Raw genomic sequence first — 24,177 nt, forward strand, 5'->3', positions numbered from 1 at the left:
TACATAACAGATACATAACAGATACATAACAGATACATAACATAACAGATACATAACAGATACATAACAGATACATAACAGATACATAACATAACAGATACATAACAGATTCATAACATAACAGATACATAACAGATACATAACAGATACATAACAGATACATAACAGATACATAACATAACAGATACATAACAGATACATAACATAACAGATACATAACAGATTCATAACATAACAGATACATAACAGATACATAACAGATACATAACATAACAGATACATAACAGATACATAACATAACAGATACATAACAGATACATAACAGATATATAACAGATACATAACAGATACATAACATAACAGATACATAACAGATACATAACAGATACATAACAGATACATAACAGATACATAACATAACAGATACATAACAGATACATAACAGATACATAACAGATACATAACAGATACATAACAGATACATAACATAACAGATACATAACAGATACATAACAGATACATAACAGATACATAACAGATACATAGCATAACAGATACATAACAGATACATAACAGATACATAACATAACAGATACATAACAGATACATAACAGATACATAGCATAACAGATACATAACAGATACATAACAGATACATAACAGATACATAACAGATACATAACAGATACATAACAGATACATAACAGATATATAACAGATACATAACAGATACATAACATAACAGATACATAACAGATACATAGCATAACAGATACATAACATAACAGATACATAGCATAACAGATACATAACATAACAGATACATAACAGATACATAACAGATACATAACATAACAGATACATAACAGATATATAGCATAACAGATACATAACATAACAGATACATAACAGATACATAGCATAACAGATACATAACATAACAGATACATAGCATAACAGATACATAACATAACAGATACATAACAGATACATAGCATAACAGATACATAACATAACAGATACATAACAGATACATAACAGATACATAACAGATATATAACAGATACATAACAGATACATAACATAACAGATACATAACAGATACATAACAGATACATAACAGATACATAACATAACAGATACATAACAGATACATAACATAACAGATACATAACAGATACATAACAGATACATAACAGATATATAACAGATACATAACAGATATATAACAGATATATAACAGATACATAACAGATACATAACAGATACATAACAGATATATAACAGATACATAACAGTTTCATAACATAACAGATACATAACAGATACATAACAGATACATAACAGATACATAACATAACAGATACATAACAGATACATAACATAACAGATACATAACAGATACATAACAGATACATAACATAACAGATACATAACAGATACATAACAGATACATAACAGATACATAACAGATACATAGCATAACAGATACATAACATAACAGATACATAACAGATACATAACAGATACATAACAGATACATAACAGATACATAACAGATACATAACATAACAGATACATAACAGATACATAACAGATACATAACAGATACATAACATAACAGATACATAACATAACAGATACATAACAGATACATAACATAACAGATACATAACAGATACATAGCATAACAGATACATAACATAACAGATACATAACAGATACATAACATAACAGATACATAACAGATACATAACAGATACATAACAGATACATAACAGATACATAACAGATACATAACATAACAGATACATAACAGATACATAACAGATACATAACAGATACATAACAGATACATAACATAACAGATACATAACAGATACATAACAGATACATAACAGATACATAGCATAACAGATACATAACAGATACATAACAGATACATAACATAACAGATACATAACAGATACATAACAGATACATAACAGATACATAGCATAACAGATACATAACAGATACATAACATAACAGATACATAACAGATACATAACAGATACATAACAGATACATAACAGATACATAACAGATATATAACAGATACATAACAGATACATAACATAACAGATACATAACAGATACATAACAGATACATAACAGATATATAACAGATACATAACAGATACATAACAGATACATAGCATAACAGATACATAACAGATACATAACAGATACATAACAGATACATAACAGATATATAACAGATACATAACAGATATATAACAGATACATAACAGATACATAACATAACAGATACATAACAGATACATAGCATAACAGATACATAGCATAACAGATACATAACATAACAGATACATAACAGATACATAGCATAACAGATACATAACATAACAGATACATAGCATAACAGATACATAACATAACAGATACATAACAGATACATAGCATAACAGATACATAACATAACAGATACATAACAGATACATAACAGATACATAACAGATACATAACAGATATATAACAGATACATAACAGATACATAACATAACAGATACATAACTGATACATAACAGATACATAACAGATACATAACAGATACATAACAGATACATAACAGATACATAACATAACAGATACATAACAGATACATAACAGATACATAACAGATACATAGCATAACAGATACATAACAGATACATAACAGATACATAACAGATACATAACGGATACATAACAGATACATAACAGATACATAGCATAACAGATACATAACAGATACATAACAGATACATAACAGATACATAACAGATACATAACAGATATATAACAGATACATAACAGATATATAACAGATATATAACAGATACATAACAGATACATAACAGATACATAACAGATACATAACAGATACATAACAGATATATAACAGATACATAACAGATACATAACATAACAGATACATAACAGATACATAACAGATACATAACAGATACATAACATAACAGATACATAACAGATACATAACAGATACATAACATAACAGATACATAACAGATACATAACAGATACATAACAGATACATAACAGATACATAACATAACAGATACATAACATAACAGATACATAACAGATACATAACAGATACATAACAGATACATAACATAACAGATTCATAACATAACAGATATATAACAGATACATAACAGATTCATAACATAACAGATACATAACAGATACATAACATAACAGATACATAACAGATACATAACAGATACATAACAGATACATAACATAACAGATACATAACATAACAGATACATAACAGATACATAACAGATACATAACAGATACAAAACATAACAGATACATAACAGATACATAACAGATACATAACATAACAGATACATAACAGATACATAACAGATACATAACAGATACATAACAGATACATAACATAACAGATACATAACAGATACATAACAGATACATAACAGATACATAACAGATACATAACAGATTCATAACATAACAGATACATAACAGATACAAAACATAACAGATTCATAACAGATACATAACATAACAGATTCATAACAGATACATAACAGATACATAACAGATTCATAACAGATACATAACATAACAGATACATAACAGATACAAACCATAACAGATACATAACATAACAGATTCATAACATAACAGATACATAACAGATACATAACATAACAGATTCATAACAGATACATAACATAACAGATACATAACATAACAGATTCATAACATAACAGATACATAACAGATACATAACAGATACATAACATAACAGATTCATAACATAACAGATACATAACAGATACATAACAGATACATAACATAACAGATACATAACAGATACATAACAGATACATAGCATAACAGATACATAACAGATACATAACAGATACATAACAGATACATAACAGATACATAACAGATACATAACAGATATATAACAGATACATAACAGATACATAACATAACAGATACATAACAGATACATAGCATAACAGATACATAACATAACAGATACATAGCATAACAGATACATAACATAACAGATACATAACAGATACATAACAGATACATAACATAACAGATACATAACAGATACATAGCATAACAGATACATAACATAACAGATACATAACAGATACATAGCATAACAGATACATAACATAACAGATACATAGCATAACAGATACATAACATAACAGATACATAACAGATACATAGCATAACAGATACATAACATAACAGATACATAACAGATACATAACAGATACATAACAGATACATAACAGATATATAACAGATACATAACAGATACATAACATAACAGATACATAACAGATACATAACAGATACATAACAGATACATAACATAACAGATACATAACAGATACATAACATAACAGATACATAACAGATACATAACAGATACATAACAGATATATAACAGATACATAACAGATATATAACAGATATATAACAGATACATAACAGATACATAACAGATACATAACAGATATATAACAGATACATAACAGTTTCATAACATAACAGATACATAACAGATACATAACAGATACATAACAGATACATAACAGATACATAACATAACAGATACATAACAGATACATAACATAACAGATACATAACAGATACATAACAGATACATAACATAACAGATACATAACAGATACATAACAGATACATAACAGATACATAACAGATACATAGCATAACAGATACATAACATAACAGATACATAACAGATACATAACAGATACATAACAGATACATAACAGATACATAACAGATACATAACAGATACATAACATAACAGATACATAACAGATACATAACAGATACATAACATAACAGATACATAACATAACAGATACATAACAGATACATAACATAACAGATACATAACAGATACATAGCATAACAGATACATAACATAACAGATACATAACAGATACATAACATAACAGATACATAACAGATACATAACAGATACATAACAGATACATAACAGATACATAACATAACAGATACATAACAGATACATAACAGATACATAACAGATACATAACATAACAGATACATAACATATACATAACAGATACATAACAGATACATAGCATAACAGATACATAACAGATACATAACAGATACATAACATAACAGATACATAACAGATACATAACAGATACATAACAGATACATAACAGATACATAGCATAACAGATACATAACAGATACATAACATAACAGATACATAACAGATACATAACAGATACATAACAGATACATAACAGATACATAACAGATACATAACAGATACATAACATAACAGATACATAACAGATACATAACAGATACATAACAGATATATAACAGATACATAACAGATACATAACAGATACATAGCATAACAGATACATAACAGATACATAACAGATACATAACAGATACATAACAGATACATAACAGATACATAACAGATATATAACAGATACATAACAGATACATAACATAACAGATACATAACAGATACATAGCATAACAGATACATAGCATAACAGATACATAACATAACAGATACATAACAGATACATAGCATAACAGATACATAACATAACAGATACATAGCATAACAGATACATAACATAACAGATACATAACAGATACATAGCATAACAGATACATAACATAACAGATACATAACAGATACATAACAGATACATAACAGATACATAACAGATATATAACAGATACATAACAGATACATAACATAACAGATACATAACAGATACATAACAGATACATAACAGATACATAACAGATACATAACAGATACATAACAGATACATAACAGATACATAACATAACAGATACATAACAGATACATAACATAACAGATACATAACAGATACATAACAGATACATAACAGATATATAACAGATACATAACAGATACATAGCATAACAGATACATAACAGATACATAACAGATACATAACAGATACATAACGGATACATAACAGATACATAACAGATACATAGCATAACAGATACATAACAGATACATAACAGATACATAACAGATACATAACAGATACATAACAGATATATAACAGATACATAACAGATACATAACAGATACATAACAGATATATAACAGATACATAACAGATACATAACAGATACATAACAGATATATAACAGATACATAACAGATATATAACAGATATATAACAGATACATAACAGATACATAACAGATACATAACAGATACATAACAGATACATAACATAACAGATACATAACAGATACATAACAGATACATAACATAACAGATACATAACAGATACATAACAGATACATAACAGATACATAACATAACAGATACATAACATAACAGATACATAACAGATACATAACAGATACATAACAGATACATAACATAACAGATTCATAACATAACAGATATATAACAGATACATAACAGATTCATAACATAACAGATACATAACAGATACAAAACATAACAGATACATAACAGATACATAACAGATACATAACAGATACATAACATAACAGATACATAACAGATACATAACAGATACATAACAGATACATAACAGATACATAACATAACAGATACATAACAGATACATAACAGATACATAACAGATACATAACAGATTCATAACATAACAGATACATAACAGATACAAAACATAACAGATTCATAACAGATACATAACATAACAGATTCATAACAGATACATAACAGATACATAACAGATTCATAACAGATACATAACATAACAGATACATAACAGATACAAAACATAACAGATACATAACATAACAGATTCATAACATAACAGATACATAACAGATACATAACATAACAGATTCATAACAGATACATAGCATAACAGATTCATAACATAACAGATACATAGCAGATACATAACAGATACATAACAGATACATAACAGATACATAACAGATACATAACATAACAGATACATAACAGATATATAACAGATACATAACAGATACATAACAGATACATAACAGATATATAACAGATACATAACAGATATATAACAGATATATAACAGATACATAACAGATACATAACAGATACATAACAGATATATAACAGATACATAACAGATACATAACATAACAGATACATAACAGATACATAACAGATACATAACAGATATATAACAGATACATAACAGATACATAACAGATACATAGCATAACAGATACATAACAGATACATAACAGATACATAACAGATACATAACAGATACATAACAGATATCATAACAGATACATAACAATACATAACAGATAATAACAGATGACATAACAGATACATAGCATAACAGATACATAGCATAACAGATACATAACATAACAGATACATAACAAGATACATAGCATAACAGATACATAACATAACAGATACATAGCATAACAGATACATAACATAACAGATACATAACAGATACATAGCATAACAGATACATAACATAACAGATACATAACAGATACATAACAGATACATAACAGATACATAACAGATATATAACAGATACATAACAGATACATAACATAACAGATACATAACAGATACATAACAGATACATAACAGATACATAACAGATACATAACAGATACATAACAGATACATAACATAACAGATACATAACAGATACATAACATAACAGATACATAACAGATACATAACAGATACATAACAGATATATAACAGATACATAACAGATACATAGCATAACAGATACATAACAGATACATAACAGATACATAACAGATACATAACGGATACATAACAGATACATAACAGATACATAGCATAACAGATACATAACAGATACATAACAGATACATAACAGATACATAACAGATATATAACAGATACATAACAGATACATAACAGATACATAACAGATATATAACAGATACATAACAGATACATAACAGATACATAACAGATATATAACAGATACATAACAGATATATAACAGATATATAACAGATACATAACAGATACATAACAGATACATAACAGATACATAACATAACAGATACATAACAGATACATAAACAGATACATAACATAACAGCTACATAAAAGGCCATAACAGATACATAACATAACAGATACATAACTAACAGATACATAACAGATACATAACATACATAACAGATACATAACATAACAGATCATAAACATAACAGATATATAACAGATACATAACAGATTCATAACATAACAGATACATAACAGATACAAAACATAACAGATACATAACAGATACATAACAGATACATAAACAGATACATAACATAACAGATACATAACAGATACCATAACAGTTACATAACAGATACATAAACAGATACATAACATAACAGATACATCAAACAGAATACATAAACAGATACATAAACAGATACATAACAGATACATAACAGATACATAACAGATACATAAACAGATTCATAACATAACAATACATAACAGATACAAAAACATACAGATTCATAACAGATACATAACATAACAGATTCATAACAGATACAAAACATAACAGATACATAACATAACAGATTCATAACATAACAGATACATAACAGATACATAACATAACAGATTCATAACAGATACATAACATAACAGATACATAACATAACAGATACATAACAGATACATAACAGATACATAACAGATACATAACAGATACATAAACAGATTCATAACAGATTCATAAACAGATACATAACATAACAGATACATAACAGATACATAACAGATACATAACAGATACATAACAGATACATAACAGATTCATAACAGATACATAACATAACAGATACATAACAGATACAAAACATAACAGATACATACATAACAGATTCATAACATAACAGATACATAACAGATACATAACATAACAGATTCATAACAGATACATAACATAACAGATTCATAACATAACAGATACATAACAGATACATAACATAACAGATTCATAACAGATACATAACATAACAGATACATAACAGATACATAACATAACAGATTCATAACATAACAGATACATAACAGATACATAACATAACAGATTCATAACAGATACATAACATAACAGATTCATAACATAACAGATACATAACAGATACATAACATAACAGATTCATAACAGATACATAACATAACAGATTCATAACAGATACATAATATAACAGATTCATAACAGATTCATAACAGATACATAACAGATACATAACATAACAGATTCATAACATAACAGATTCATAACAGATTCATAACAGATACATAACAGATTCATAACAGATTCATAACAGATTCATAACAGATTCATACAGATTCATAACAGATACATAACATAACAGATTCATAACAGATTCATAACAGATTCATAACAGATACATAACATAACAGATTCATAACATAACAGATTCATAACTAATACATAATATAATGTAACAGCATGAAAAGGAAAATACAAGAGTTTGTACTATTACCTCACACTTGTGGCAGTGTCACAATATGTGACGTATTGTGTTGTGTCAATGCTGACATCTATGTCTACATCTATGTCTACATCTACGTCTACATCTATATCTACATCTATGTCTACGTCTACGTCTACATCTATGTCTACATCTACGTCTACATCTATGTCTACATCTACGTCTACATCTATGTCTACATCTACGTCTACATCTATATCTACATCTATGTCTACATCTATGTCTACATCTATGTCTACATCTACGTCTACATCTATGTCTACATCTACGTCTACATCTACATCTACATCTATGTCTACGTCTACATCTACATCTATGTCTACATCTATGTCTACATCTATGTCTACATCTATGTCTACATCTACATCTATGTCTACATCTATGTCTACATCTACATCTATGTCTACATCTATGTCTACATCTATGTCTACATCTACATCTATGTCTACATCTATGTCTACATCTACATCTACGTCTACATCTACGTCTACATCTACATCTACATCTATGTCTACATCTATGTCTACATCTACATCTATGTCTACATCTATGTCTACATCTACATCTATGTCTACATCTATGTCTACATCTACGTCTACATCTATGTCTACATCTACGTCTACATCTACATCTATGTCTACATCTATGTCTACATCTACATCTATGTCTACATCTATGTCTACATCTACATCTATGTCTACATCTATGTCTACATCTACGTCTACATCTATGTCTACATCTACGTCTACATCTATGTCTACGTCTACATCTACGTCTACATCTACGTCTACATCTATGTCTACATCTATGTCTATATCTATGTCTACATCTACGTCTACATCTACGTCTACATCTACGTCTACATCTACGTCTACATCTATGTCTACATCTATGTCTACATCTATGTCTACATCTATGTCTACATCTACATCTATGTCTACATCTACATCTATGTCTACATCTATGTCTACATCTACATCTACGTCTACATCTACATCTACGTCTACATCTATGTCTACATCTACGTCTACATCTATGTCTACTTCTACGTCTACATCTATGTCTACATCTACATCTACATCTATGTCTACATCTATGTCTACATCTATGTCTACATCTACGTCTACATCTATGTCTACATCTATATCTGACCGTATTTTCACCACTGTTGTCTTTTCTCTCCCAACAGACGGACTTTGAGAAAGACGTTGACATCGCCTGTCGATCAGGTAACAAACAGACAGGTGTCACGTTCAATTAATGAGCTCCTGATTACATTGCCTATTGAAATTAAAGCCCTAAAAAGAGGTTAGACACAATGGGGGTATAAACAACATCAAATAACTTCCCAGGTTGTGTAACAGCCCACTATCCACATTGGACGCCTGCTGGCTTAATTATCAAAACAGACCCATTTGATGTGAGAACAGACTTGCATCCCAAATGGAACCCTATTCCCTATATAGTTCACTACTTTACCCATGGGCCCTGGTCACAGGTCACACTATAAAGGGAATAGGGGTGCCATTTGGGACACAGAGAGGAGTGATAAAGGGGAGGCTTCAGTGAAAAAAGAGCATTTGTTAGGTGTCAGAAAGCCGGCTAGCTTTCTGTGTGGGATGAAACGCATTGTTTGATATCAAAGGGAAGGGTAAGATAGAGTGGGAGAGTCGTGAATTTGAATAATAATGACAGCGCTTATCATTTTAAACATCCCGTTGTACTGGTTGTTCATTAACAAAATGGCCGCTGGGAAAGCATTGCACTGCAGCCCTGCTTTCATTGGTTTTGTTGATGACTCATGTTTAAAGTATTGTGTTTTTAAGAGTGTGTAAGGTGTCCAATCACAAACACATATTTTGACCAATAGGTAAATGTTCATTGTGTAAATACTCCTCTAACAAAACCAATTGTTCTAACCCCATGTCTCTATCATAATCCGTTCCAAATTGATTGGAGTTTTTACCCTTGTAGGATGGTGAAGATTTGGGTGACTAAATCAATGGAGGCCTGAGAAAAAAAGTGGTCTAAAATGTGGAAAATAGCTTTGTGTCAAACAGGCTGGATGCTGTGAGAGAATTAAGGCTAACTGACAGTCAGCTGTGACAGAGCCTGGACTCGAACCCAGAATCTCTGGTGGCTCAGCTAGCACTGCAATGTTGTGCCTTAGACCACTGTGCCACTCAGGAGGCCTGACAGTGCCAACAGTGTAATTAATATATTTGATAATGCTATCACAAAAATAAACATTTGGGTAACATTAGAATACAATTTGTTTTTTCTATTTGAAATAACACAATGGCATTTTCATTAGTTGAAGTTACTGCAGGCTAAATGTAAAATATATATATTTAATTGTTCAATCAATTCTATTTGTGGAGTACCTTTGTAACAACTGTGAAACAGAATGAATATTTCATTTGAACATGATAACAGCCTCATCATCATAAGGCCTTGATGAAAACATCAGTAGCCTCGACATCATTATAAGACCTTGATGAAAATGTCAATAGCCTCAACATCATCATAAGGCCTTGATGAAAACATCAGTAGCCTCAACATCATCATAAGGCCTTGATGAAAACAACAGTGGCCTCAACATCATCATAAGGCCTTGATGAAAACATCAGTAGCCTCAACATCATCATAAGGCCTTGATGAAAACAACAGTAGCCTCAACATCATCATAAGGCCTTGATGAAAACAACAGTGGCCTCAACATCATCATAAGGCCTTGATGAAAACATCAGTAGCCTCAACATCATCATAAGGCCTTGATGAAAACATCAGTAGCCTCAACATCATCATAAGTCCTTGATGAAAACATCAGTAGCCTCAACATCATCATAAGGCCTTGATGAAAACATCAGTAGCCTCAACATCATCATAAGGCCTTGATGAAAACATCAGTAGCCTCAACATCATCATAAGGCCTTGATGGAAACAACAGTGGCCTCAACATCATCATAAGGCCTTGATGAAAACAACAGTAGCCTCAACATCATCATAAGGCCTTGATGAAAACAACAGTAGCCTCAACATCATCATAAGGCCTTGATGAAAACAACAGTAGCCTCAACATCATCATAAGGCCTTGATGAAAACAACAGTGGCCTCAACATCATCATAAGGCCTTGATGAAAACAACAGTAGCCTCAACATCATTATAACACCTTGATAAATCGTGAAACTCGGCACAAAAGCAGTAAAGGCATTATAATGAATATAAGTTTTAAAAATAATCAAATTATTGTCAGCTCGTTCTTGTGTACATCTTCATGCAACGGCATCAGTTGGATTTAATTTAGCTGTTATTCCTTGTCCTGACAATAAACACAATTTGACTACCTTTCACTTGCTTGACACACTTTGACATGCCTTTGTTTGGTTGTAGTTGGTAATAGTCTCTGGTTTTCTCTTTATTGTGTCCAATTGTCTTGTCATTCTTCCACACCGTTGTACCACAACACCACGGCTGTGCCAGTGCCTTATTTTGCACAGAGGGAGGGAGCTCCTGACTCACTTTGTTCATAGTGCCGGCCAGACTTGTTTTCTTTTCAAGCTTGTTGTTCACCAATGACAGTGAAATGAAGACATTTTCCATGGTGACATTGCTCCCCTTGCCAACCTAGGGTTTCTTTTTTAACATCTAATTGACTAGGCAAGTCAGTTAAGAAAAACATCTTATTTACAACTACAGCCTGGGAACAGTGGATTAACTGCCTTGTTCAGGAGCAGAATGACAGAGTTTTACCTTGTCAGCTCGAGGATTTGATGTAGCAACTTTTTGGTTACTGGCCCAATGCTCTAACCACTAGGCTACCTGCCGCCCCGAAGGTTCCACTAGCCTCATCACCACATTCTCCGACACTTGCGCCTGCTGCCCGATGTGGATATTTTCCCAGATATTGAAAGCCATTCAGCATTTACACTACCGTTCAAAAGTTTGGGGTCACTTAGAAATGTCATTGTTTTTGAAAGAAAAGCTATTTTTCTGTCCATTAAAATAACATCATATTGATCAGAAATACAGTGTAGACATTGTTAATGTTGTAAATGACTGTTGTAGCTGGAAACGGCTGATTTGTTATAGAATATCTACATAGGCGTACAGAGGCCCATTATCAGCAACTATCACTCCTGTGTTCCAATGGCACGTTGTGTTAGCTAATCAAAGTTTATCATTTTAAAAGGCTAATTGATCATTAGAAAACACTTTTGCGTGTATGTTAGCACAGCTGAAAACTGTTGTCCTGATTTAAAGAAGCAAGAAAACTGTCATTTTTTAGACTAGTTGAGTATCTGGAGCATCAGCATTTTTGGGTTCGGTTACAGGCCAGAAACAAATAATTTTCTTCTGAAACTCGCCAGTCTATTCTTGTACTATTTAATGAGGCTGCCAGTTGAGGACTTTTGAGGTGTCTGTTTCTCAAACTAGACACTAATGTACTTGTCCTCAAAAAAATTGCTTTTCTTTCAAAAACATGTGACCCCAAACTTTTGAACGGTAGTGTATAATTACGCTGCTCTCCCTGTGTAGCCTACTCTAATTACGCACGCTCTCCCTGTGTAGCCTACTCTAATTACGCATGCTCTCCCTGTGTAGCCTACTCCAAGTAGTCCAGAGTAGACTGATAAGACTGCTTTAATTTGGTGAACTGATAGAGGGAACATACCATTTTCATATTAGGCCCATAATTAGAATAGATCATTACAATAGAATGGCCCGCCGTGTTCTTCATTCACAATTGGTGATTACATAATTATTCATTGTTCGCTTCCCCTCACTCATCAACTCCCCCATACTTTACTTCATTTATGTAATTTGTTGTTATATGTGTGAAATTAGTTTTGGTATAGTTTTCAGGCAAATGTGGAGTGATTATCAGCTGGGCAGTGGAGTGGAGCAGGCCCTACTGTTGGGAGAAGGAGTGGAGCAGGCCCTACTGCTGGGAGAAGGAGTGGAGCAGGCCCTACTGTTGGGAGAAGGAGTGGAGCAGGCCCTACTGTTGGGAGAAGGAGTGGAGCAGGCCCTACTGTTGGGAGAAGGAGTGGAGCAGGCCCTACTGTTGGGAGAAGGAGTGGAGCAGGCCCTACTGTTGGGAGAAGGAGTGGAGCAGGCCCTACTGTTGGGAGAAGGAGTGGAGCAGGCTCTACTGTTGGGAGAAGGAGGGGAGCAGGCCCTACTGTTGGGAGAAGGAGTGGAGCAGGCTCTACTGTTGGGAGAAGGAGTGGAGCAGGCCCTACTGTTGGGAGAAGGAGTGGAGCAGGCTCTACTGTTGGGAGAAGGAGGGGAGCAGGCCCTACTGTTGGGAGAAGGAGTGGAACAGGCCCTACTGTTGGGAGAAGGAGTGGAGCAGGCCCTACTGTTGGGAGAAGGAGTGGAGCAGGCTCTACTGTTGGGAGAAGGAGGGGAGCAGGCCCTACTGTTGGGAGAAGGAGTGGAGCAGGCCCTACTGTTGGGAGAAGCAGGGGCAACAGGGGAAAACCTTTCCAAAAAATGACATGCCTTCTTAAAACTGGTTATAACTCCAGTTCTGTTGTTGATATTAAGACTTAAAGACTTAAAACATGGCAGAGTAATATAAAAAATTATAAATCATGAGCAGTCATAATGACTGACCCCCTACCCCCTACCCCCTACCATCTACCCCTACCCCCTACCCTCTACCCCACCCCCACCCACTCCCCCTACCCCTACCCCCTACCCTCTACCCCCTACCCCCTACCCTCTACCCTCCTACCCCTACCCCTACCCTCTACCCCTACCCCCTACCCTACCCTCTACCCCCTACCCTCTACCCCTACCCCCTACCCCCTACCCTCTACTCCCTACCCTACCCCCTACCCTCTACCCCCTACCCCTCCTTCCTCTCTCTCTCTGCACCACTGTTTATCTCCCTGCTCCACTCTGTGGTGATTCAGGCTGGACACACACACACACACACACACACACACACACACACACACACACACACACACACACACACACACACACACACACACACACACACACACACACACACACTGCTGACCTTGTGTTCTCCTTGCAGCCTGTTGGTTTTCGAATAGGCAATTCCCCTGTGGAGGATTCAGAAGGCCAAGATTAAAATGGCCGCAAATGCGACCAGCTCTCATCAAAAGTAGTGCATTATGTAGTGAATATGCTACCATTTGGGACGCAGACATCAGCTCTGCAGCGGTGGAGAGATGCACAGAGAACAGCAGTACAGGATGTTCTGTCCCCAAACAGAGGGTATTTCTGACTTCAGACAAGGGAGCTTTTGAACAAAAAGCTAGCCTCTCCTGGTTATGTGTCTGGGGTTTTGGGGGTTTTCCAAGGTGAACCAAACCGTAATAAGATAAAAAGGTGTCTTAGGTATCAGGGATTTCAGGTGGAATTTGAGGAAAGTCCTCCTCAGAGGCTTGTCGGCTCTGTACTTTGGTTATATCGGGGACATCTAATCCTCTATAGTGGCTCTTTTGAAGTAGTGTCCCTGCGTCCTATTTGAAGAGATCGGTAGTCAAGTTTAGTCTATTTCTTCCCAGCTGTATGAGGAAATAGCCATTACACTGTAAAATGGGCACATCCGGTTCATTGTTTCAATTTGTGCGAAGTGTCCTGGCATTATTATTTAAATTCTTTGTTTTTACATATATTCATCAAAAGGAAATGCAACAATGGTCTGAAATGCAACAATGGTTTGAAATCAGAATGATTTAAAATAAGCATACAATAAGAAATAAACAGATCATACAGAACAGACTGACATTAGTTCTCAGTGTGGTGCATTCATTCCCCACTAACTCCCCTGTCTGTCAGTATGGTGCATTCATTCCCCACTAACTCCCCTGTCTGTCAGTATGGTGCATTCATTCCCCACTAACTCCCCTGTCTGTCAGTATGGTGCATTCATTCCCCACTAACTCCCCTGTCTGTCAGTATGGTGCATTCATTCCCCACTAACTCCCCTGTCTGTCAGTATGGTGCATTCATTCCCCACTAACTCCCCTGTCTGTCAGTATTGTGCATTCATTCCCCACTAACTCCCCTGTCTGTCAGTATGGTGCATTCATTCCCCACTAACTCCCCTGTCTGTCAGTATGGTACATTCATTCCCCACTAACTCCCCTGTCTGTCAGTATGGTGCATTCATTCCCCACTAACTCCCCTGTCTGTCAGTATGGTGCATTCATTCCCCACTAACTCCCCTGTCTGTCAGTATGGTGCATTCATTCCCCACTAACTCCCCTGTCTGTCAGTATGGTGCATTCATTCCCCACTAACTCCCCAGTCTGTCAGTATGGTGCATTCATTCCCCACTAACTCCCCTGTCTGTCAGTATGGTGCATTCATTCCCCACTAACTCCCCTGTCTGTCAGTATGGTGCATTCATTCCCCACTAACTCCCCTGTCTGTCAGTATGGTGCATTCATTCCCCACTAACTCCCCAGTCTGTCAGTATGGTGCATTCATTCCCCACTAACTCCCCTGTCTGTCAGTATGGTGCATTCATTCCCCACTAACTCCCCTGTCTGTCAGTATGGTGCATTCATTCCCCACTAACTCCCCTGTCTGTCAGTATGGTGCATTCATTCCCCACTAACTCCCCTGTCTGTCAGTATGGTGCATTCATTCCCCACTAACTCCCCTGTCTGTCAGTATGGTGCATTCATTCCCCACTAACGCCCCAGTCTGTCAGTATGGTGCATTCATTCCCCACTAACTCCCCTGTCTGTCAGTATGGTGCATTCATTCCCCACTAACTCCCCAGTCTGTCAGTATGGTGCATTCATTCCCCACTAACTCCCCTGTCTGTCAGTATGGTGCATTCATTCCCCACTAACTCCCCTGTCTGTCAGTATGGTGCATTCATTCCCCACTAACTCTCCAGTCTGTCAGTATGGTGCATTCATTCCCCACTAACTCCCCTGTCTGTCAGTATGGTGCATTCATTCCCCACTAACTCCCCAGTCTGTCAGTATGGTGCATTCATTCCCCACTAACTCCCCTGTCTGTCAGTATTGTGCATTCATTCCCCACTAACTCCCCAGTCTGTCAGTATGGTGCATTCATTCCCCACTAACTCCCCTGTCTGTCAGTATGGTGCATTCATTCCCCACTAAATCCCCTGTCTGTCAGTATGGTGCATTCATTCCCCACTAACTCCCCTGTCTGTCAGTATGGTGCATTCATTCCCCACTAACTCCCCTGTCTGTCAGTATGGTGCATTCATTCCCCACTAAATCTCCTGTCTGTCAGTATGGTGCATTCATTCCCCACTAACTCCCCTGTCTGTCAGTATGGTGCATTCATTCCCCACTAACTCCAATGTCTGTCAGTATGGTGCATTCATTCCCCACTAACTCCCCTGTCTGTCAGTATGGTGCATTCATTCCCCACTAACTCCAATGTCTGTCAGTATGGTGCATTCATTCCCCACTAACTCCAATGTCTGTCAGTATGGTGCATTCATTCCCCACGAACTCCCCTGTCTGTCAGTATGGTCCATTCATTCCCCACTAACTCCAATGTCTGTCAGTATGGTGCATTCATTCCCTACTATCTCCAATGTCTGTCAGTATGGTGCATTCATTCCCCACTAACTCCCCTGTCTGTCAGTATGGTGCATTCATTCCCCACTAACTCCCCTGTCTGTCAGTATGGTCCATTCATTCCACTAACTCCCCTGTCTGTCAGTATGGTGCATTCATTCCCCACTAACTCCAATGTCTGTCAGTATGGTGCATTCATTCCACTAACTCCCCTGTCTGTCAGTATGGTGCATTCATTCCCTACTAACTCCCCTGTCTGTCAGTATGGTCCATTCATTCCACTAACTCCCCTGTCTGTCAGTATGGTGCATTCATTCCCCACTAACTCCCCTGTCTGTCAGAATGGTGCATTCATTCCACTAACCACCCTGTCTGTCAGTATGGTCCATTCATTCCCCACTAACCACCCTGTCTGTCAGAATGGTGCCTGCATTCCACTAACCACCATGTCTGTCAGTATGGTGCATTCATTCCACTAATTACCCTGTCTGTCAGTATGGTGTATTCATTCCCCACTAACTGCCCTTTCTCTCCTCTCCACAGCTCTCCACAAAGACATGGGCTCTTGCCGCGCGGCGACCATCACCGGCACCCTATCCCGCATCTCTCTGAATGACGAGGAGGATGAGAAGGGTCCGGAGGGCCTCAACTACTCCACCTTACCTGGCAACATCATCTCCAAGGTGATGATCCAGCAGCCCGGCATGCACATGGGCCCCATGGGGGACATGGGTGAGGGCTGCCTGGGCGACAGCGTGTCCGACATGCGCCGCACCGTCTACCTGTGCACCGATGATGCTCTCCGTCAGTCCGACCAGGATATGGGCGGACACGGGCATGGCGGGATGGGCAGTGGCCACGACATGGGCAGCATGGGCGGTATGGGTGGTATGGGCGGACATTCACCCCAAGGCCAGATGATGGAGACAGACTACATTGTGATGCCACGAGCTTCGGCGGCAGCAGCAGGATCTGGGAACTGTAACACACTTCCCACTCTCCTGAAGGACGATAGCTCCACCAAGATGAACATGGGCCTGGGCATGGGAGATACGCTGCCCCATGATAGGATGATGCAACACTACAAGATGGCACCGGACTTCAACATGAGCCCGACGGGGATGGGCGGGATTGGGGTCATGGAGCACATGAACATGGGGGTGAACATGGATCAGAACCTACAGCAGCAGTATGGGTCAGGAGGAGGACAGGAACACATGCAGCAGAACCTGCCCTTTGAACCCCGAACCGCTGTAAAGAACTTCCTGGCTGAGATGGAAGAGACTGGAGGGCTGTCGAGGAGCGAGACGGGATCCACCATATCCATGAGCTCCTTAGAGGTAGGCTGGAGTGGAGAAGACTGTTGAAGTGGTGGGTAACCTTAGAGGTAGGCTGGAGTGGAGAAGACTGTTGAAGTGTTGGATAACCTTAGAGGTAGGCTGGAGTGGAGAAGACTGTTGAAGTGTTGGGTAACCTTAGAGGTAGGCTGGAGTGGAGAAGGCTGTTGAAGTGTTGGATAACCTTAGAGGTAGGCTGGAGTGGAGAAGACTGTTGAAGTGTTGATTTAACCTTAGAGGTAGGCTGGAGTGGAGAAGAATGTTGAAGTGTTGATTTAACCTTAGAGGTAGGTTGGAGAGGAGAAGACTGTTTAAGTGTTGGGTAACCTTAGAGGTAGGCTGGAGTGGAGAAGACTGTTGAAGTGTTGGGTAACCTTAGAGGTAGGCTGGAGTGGAGAAGACTGTTGAAATGTTGGATAACCTTAGAGGTAGACTGGAGTGGAGAAGACTGTTGAAGTGTTGGTTTGACCTTGGAGGTAGACTGGAATGGAGAAGACTGTTGAAGTGTTAATTTGACCTTGGAGGTAGGCTGGAGTGGAGAAGACTGTTGAAGTGTTGGGTAACCTTATAGGTAGGCTAGAGTGGAGAAGACTGTTGAAGTGTTGGGTAACCTTAGAGGTAGGCTGGAGTGGAGAAGACTGTTGAAGTGTTGGATAACCTTAGAGGTAGGCTGGAGTGGAGAAGACTGTTGAAGTGTTGGTTTGACCTTGGAGGTAGGCTGGAGTGGAGACGACTGTTGAAGTGTTGGTTTAACCTTAGAGGTAGGCTGGAGTGGAGAAGACTGTTGAAGTGTTGGTTTAACCTTAGAGGTAGGCTGGAGTGGAGAAGACTGTTGAAGTGTTGGGTAACCTTATAGGTAGGCTAGAGTGGAGAAGACTGTTGAAGTGTTGGGTAACCTTAGAGGTAGGCTGGAGTGGAGAAGACTGTTGAAGTGTTGGGTAACCTTAGAGGTAGGCTGGAGTGGAGAAGACTGTTGAAATGTTGGATAACCTTAGAGGTAGACTGGAGTGGAGAAGACTGTTGAAGTGTTGGTTTGACCTTGGAGGTAGACTGGAATGGAGAAGACTGTTGAAGTGTTAATTTGACCTTGGAGGTAGGCTGGAGTGGAGAAGACTGTTGAAGTGTTGGGTAACCTTATAGGTAGGCTAGAGTGGAGAAGACTGTTTAAGTGTTGGGTAACCTTAGAGGTAGGCTGGAGTGGAGAAGACTGTTGAAATGTTGGATAACCTTAGAGGTAGACTGGAGTGGAGAAGACTGTTGAAGTGTTGGTTTGACCTTGGAGGTAGACTGGAGTGGAGAAGACTGTTGAAGTGTTAATTTGACCTTGGAGGTAGGCTGGAGTGGAGAAGACTGTTGAAGTGTTGGGTAACCTTAGAGGTAGGCTGGAGTGGAGAAGACTGTTGAAATGTTGGATAACCTTAGAGGTAGACTGGAGTGGAGAAGACTGTTGAAGTGTTGGTTTGACCTTGGAGGTAGGCTGGAGTGGAGACGACTGTTGAAGTGTTGGTTTAACCTTAGAGGTAGGCTGGAGTGGAGAAGACTGTTGAAGTGTTGATTTGACCTTGGAGGTAGGCTGGAGTGGAGAAGACTGTTGAAGTGTTGGATAACCTTAGAGGTAGGCTGGAGTGGAGAAGACTGTTGAAGTGTTGGTTTGACCTTGGAGGTAGGCTGGAGTGGAGACGACTGTTGAAGTGTTGGTTTAACCTTAGAGGTAGGCTGGAGTGGAGAAGACTGTTGAAGTGTTGATTTAACCTTAAAGGTAGGCTGGAGTGGAGAAGGCTGTTGAAGTGTTGATTTAACCTTAGAGGTAGGCTGGAGTGGAGAAGACTGTTGAAGTGTTGGATTAACCTTAGAGGTAGGCTGGAGAGGAGAAGGCTGTTGAAGTGTTGGTTTAACCTTGGAGGTAGGCTGGAGTGGAGAAGACTGTTGAAGTGTTGATTTAACCTTAGAGGTAGGCTGGAGTGGAGAAGACTGTTGAAGTCTTGATTTAACCTTAGAGGTAGGCTGGAGTGGAGAAGGCTGTTGAAGTGTTGGGTAACCTTAGAGGTAGGCTGGAGTGGAGAAGGCTGTTGAAGTGTTGGGTAACCTTAGAGGTAGGCTGGAGTGGAGAAGACTGTTGAAGTGTTGGTTTAAGTAAATTAAGGTTTTGTTTGTTGTTATGTTCCACAGAGGTAAATACAGAATGAATGTGTAGCTGTGTTCAAGTGAGAAGATCGTCACGTTGTTGCCATAAAATAAAATGGGCTTATTTTGTCATGGTTAGAATGCTATTTAGTGTTCATTAATATAATTAGAATTTCTATAGTATTCAGAAGTTAATGACCCCTCATGTTAACAGACTGTCTAATTATCCGCAATATGTTTGTTTTGTCTTCAGAGAAGAAAATCGCGCTACCAAGATCTGGACTTTGAAGTAAGTCAATTTACTGGTTGGCAAAGTGCATGCTTCAGGCTTTTGTTGTTACACTGAGCATTTGTGTTCGCCCTACCCTTTAATTTACTACTGTTGTTACACTGAGCATTTGTGTTTGCCCTACCCTTTAATTTACTACTGTTGTTACACTGAGCATTTGTGTTCGCCCTACCCTTTAATTTACTACTGTTGTTACACTGAGCATTTGTGTTCGCCCTACCCTTTAATTTACTACTGTTGTTACACTGAGCATTTGTGTTCGCCCTACCCTTTAATTTACTACTGTTGTTACACTGAGCATTTGTGTTCGCCCTACCCTTTAATTTACTACTGTTGTTACACTGAGCATTTGTGTTCGCCCTACCCTTTAATTTACTACTGTTGTTACACTGAGCATTTGTGTTTGCCCTACCCTTTAATTTACTACTGTTGTTACACTGAGCATTTGTGTTTACCCTACCCTTTAATTTTACTACTACCTTGTGTAGCACTTAAGCTTATTGGAGTAACATGGTTTTGACACAAAACAGATGTATTGATGTGTGGCGTAGTTAAGGTAAAAGCAACGCTGTCAATCTAAACCCGTACAGGGCCGCCAGCAAATCTCCCCTGCTCATGTTGTTCCCCCCCATCTCCTACATACATCCATCGGCTATGAGTTGATTTGAAAACTGTTACGCTTTATGAGGTCACATGTACATTTCACACCTGACTTCTGCACTTTTTCTATGGAAAATATGACATTGGCTGACAGCCCAAGACACAAATGTCTCACACCACTTCTGTGGGTTTATTCCATTTCTCCATCAAATTTGTGTAATCTGACTATTCTGCATAAATGCAAAAGGTAGATTTGATAATAAAATTGGCCATAAATTATATGTAATTACTCAACTGGCTTACATTATATGCAAGAAAATACTTAAACGACATTGGCCCCTTTAATATGTCTCAGGCTTGCCGTAATACCATTGGCAGATGAAATGCTTTTCAGAAAGGTGTACGGGTTGGAGAGGATAACACATTGCATTATAATCTCCATCCTATTATTGGCTTTGATTTCCAAACCAAAAACGAACCCCTTGCCATTGCAGAAAGTCATGCACACCAGGAAAAGACACATGGAGCTGTTCCAAGAACTGAATCAGAAATTTCAAACCCTGGATCGATTTCAAGACATACCAAATATGGGCAGCATGGTGAGTAATAATACCAGGAACAGGAAATCAGCAGTAACAGGAAATGGTGAAGGGCAGAGGGAGATGATTGGTCAGCGGTCGTCTGTTGTAGACCAATTACAGCGCTGGAGGAGATCCAGGTGGGGTGATTGGTCGAAGCTGGTGGTTGTCGACCAATTAGAGTATAAAACAAGATAATGTCAGGATAGATAGTCTTTTTAGATGTCCATCCGCTCAGCAACACACTTAGTGAGTCATTGAGCAAATTAACAGATCCAGTGACATGGCCCTATACCTAACAGGCCTGCCAGCTGCTACTGGTGAGGGGGTTCAGTGACATGGTCCTATACCTAGCAGGCCTGCCAGTTGCTACTGGTGAGGGGGTTCAGTGACATGGTCCTATACCTAGCAGGCCTGCCAGCTGCTACTGGTGAGGGGGTTCAGTGACATGGCCCTATACCTAGCAGGCCTGCCAGCTGCTACTGGTGAGGGGGTTCAGTGACATGGTCCTATACCTAGCAGGCCTGCCAGCTGCTACTGGTGAGGGGGTTTAGTGACATGGTCCTATACCTAACAGGCCTGCCAGCTGCTACTGGTGAGGGGGTTCAGTGACATGGCCCTATACCTAACAGGCCTGCCAGCTGCTACTGGTGAGGGGGTTCAGTGACATGGCCCTATACCTAACAGGCCTGCCAGCTGCTACTGGTGAGGTGGGGGACTAGTCTCTAGTTGAGAGATCCTGTCTGAGAGAGGGTAGGCATTATCTAATTTAGGCAGTCTGCAGATTCACTCCTCTCCTACTTCTCAACCATATTGAAGGAGAAGGTCCAAGGTCCCTCTACTCGGACAAGGATGCAAGGAATCGAGAAAAGGATCCTGCTTGGCTCTCTTTACCACCACCCAGCAAATTGGGGAGGGGGGGGGGTGGCAAGGTTAAGACTATGTACCATAGATGTATTGAAAAGAGCCACTGTGAGATGGTTGTCTGTCGTGGTAGTCCATCTGAATTAGTGTTCAT

The 24,177-nt window shown here is 37.5% G+C and overlaps 1 protein-coding gene across 6 annotated transcripts in view; it reads left to right on the forward strand.

Moving 5' to 3' along the window:
* Window positions 1–24,177, forward strand: part of LOC109884157 (adhesion G protein-coupled receptor B3) — a 107,494-nt gene that overhangs the window by 80,086 nt on the left and 3,231 nt on the right. For all 6 annotated transcript variants that reach the window (XM_031816011.1, XM_031816012.1, XM_031816015.1 and 3 more), the window contains 4 exons: window positions 10,865–10,904; window positions 18,775–19,571; window positions 21,946–21,981; window positions 23,076–23,180. In XM_031816011.1, the coding sequence (XP_031671871.1) occupies window positions 10,865–10,904; window positions 18,775–19,571; window positions 21,946–21,981; window positions 23,076–23,180 (978 nt within the window). The remainder of the gene's footprint in view (window positions 1–10,864; window positions 10,905–18,774; window positions 19,572–21,945; window positions 21,982–23,075; window positions 23,181–24,177) is intronic.

Source organism: Oncorhynchus kisutch, unplaced genomic scaffold (assembly GCF_002021735.2).
Source record: "Oncorhynchus kisutch isolate 150728-3 unplaced genomic scaffold, Okis_V2 scaffold728, whole genome shotgun sequence".
NCBI classification, from domain to species: Eukaryota; Metazoa; Chordata; class Actinopteri; order Salmoniformes; family Salmonidae; genus Oncorhynchus; species Oncorhynchus kisutch.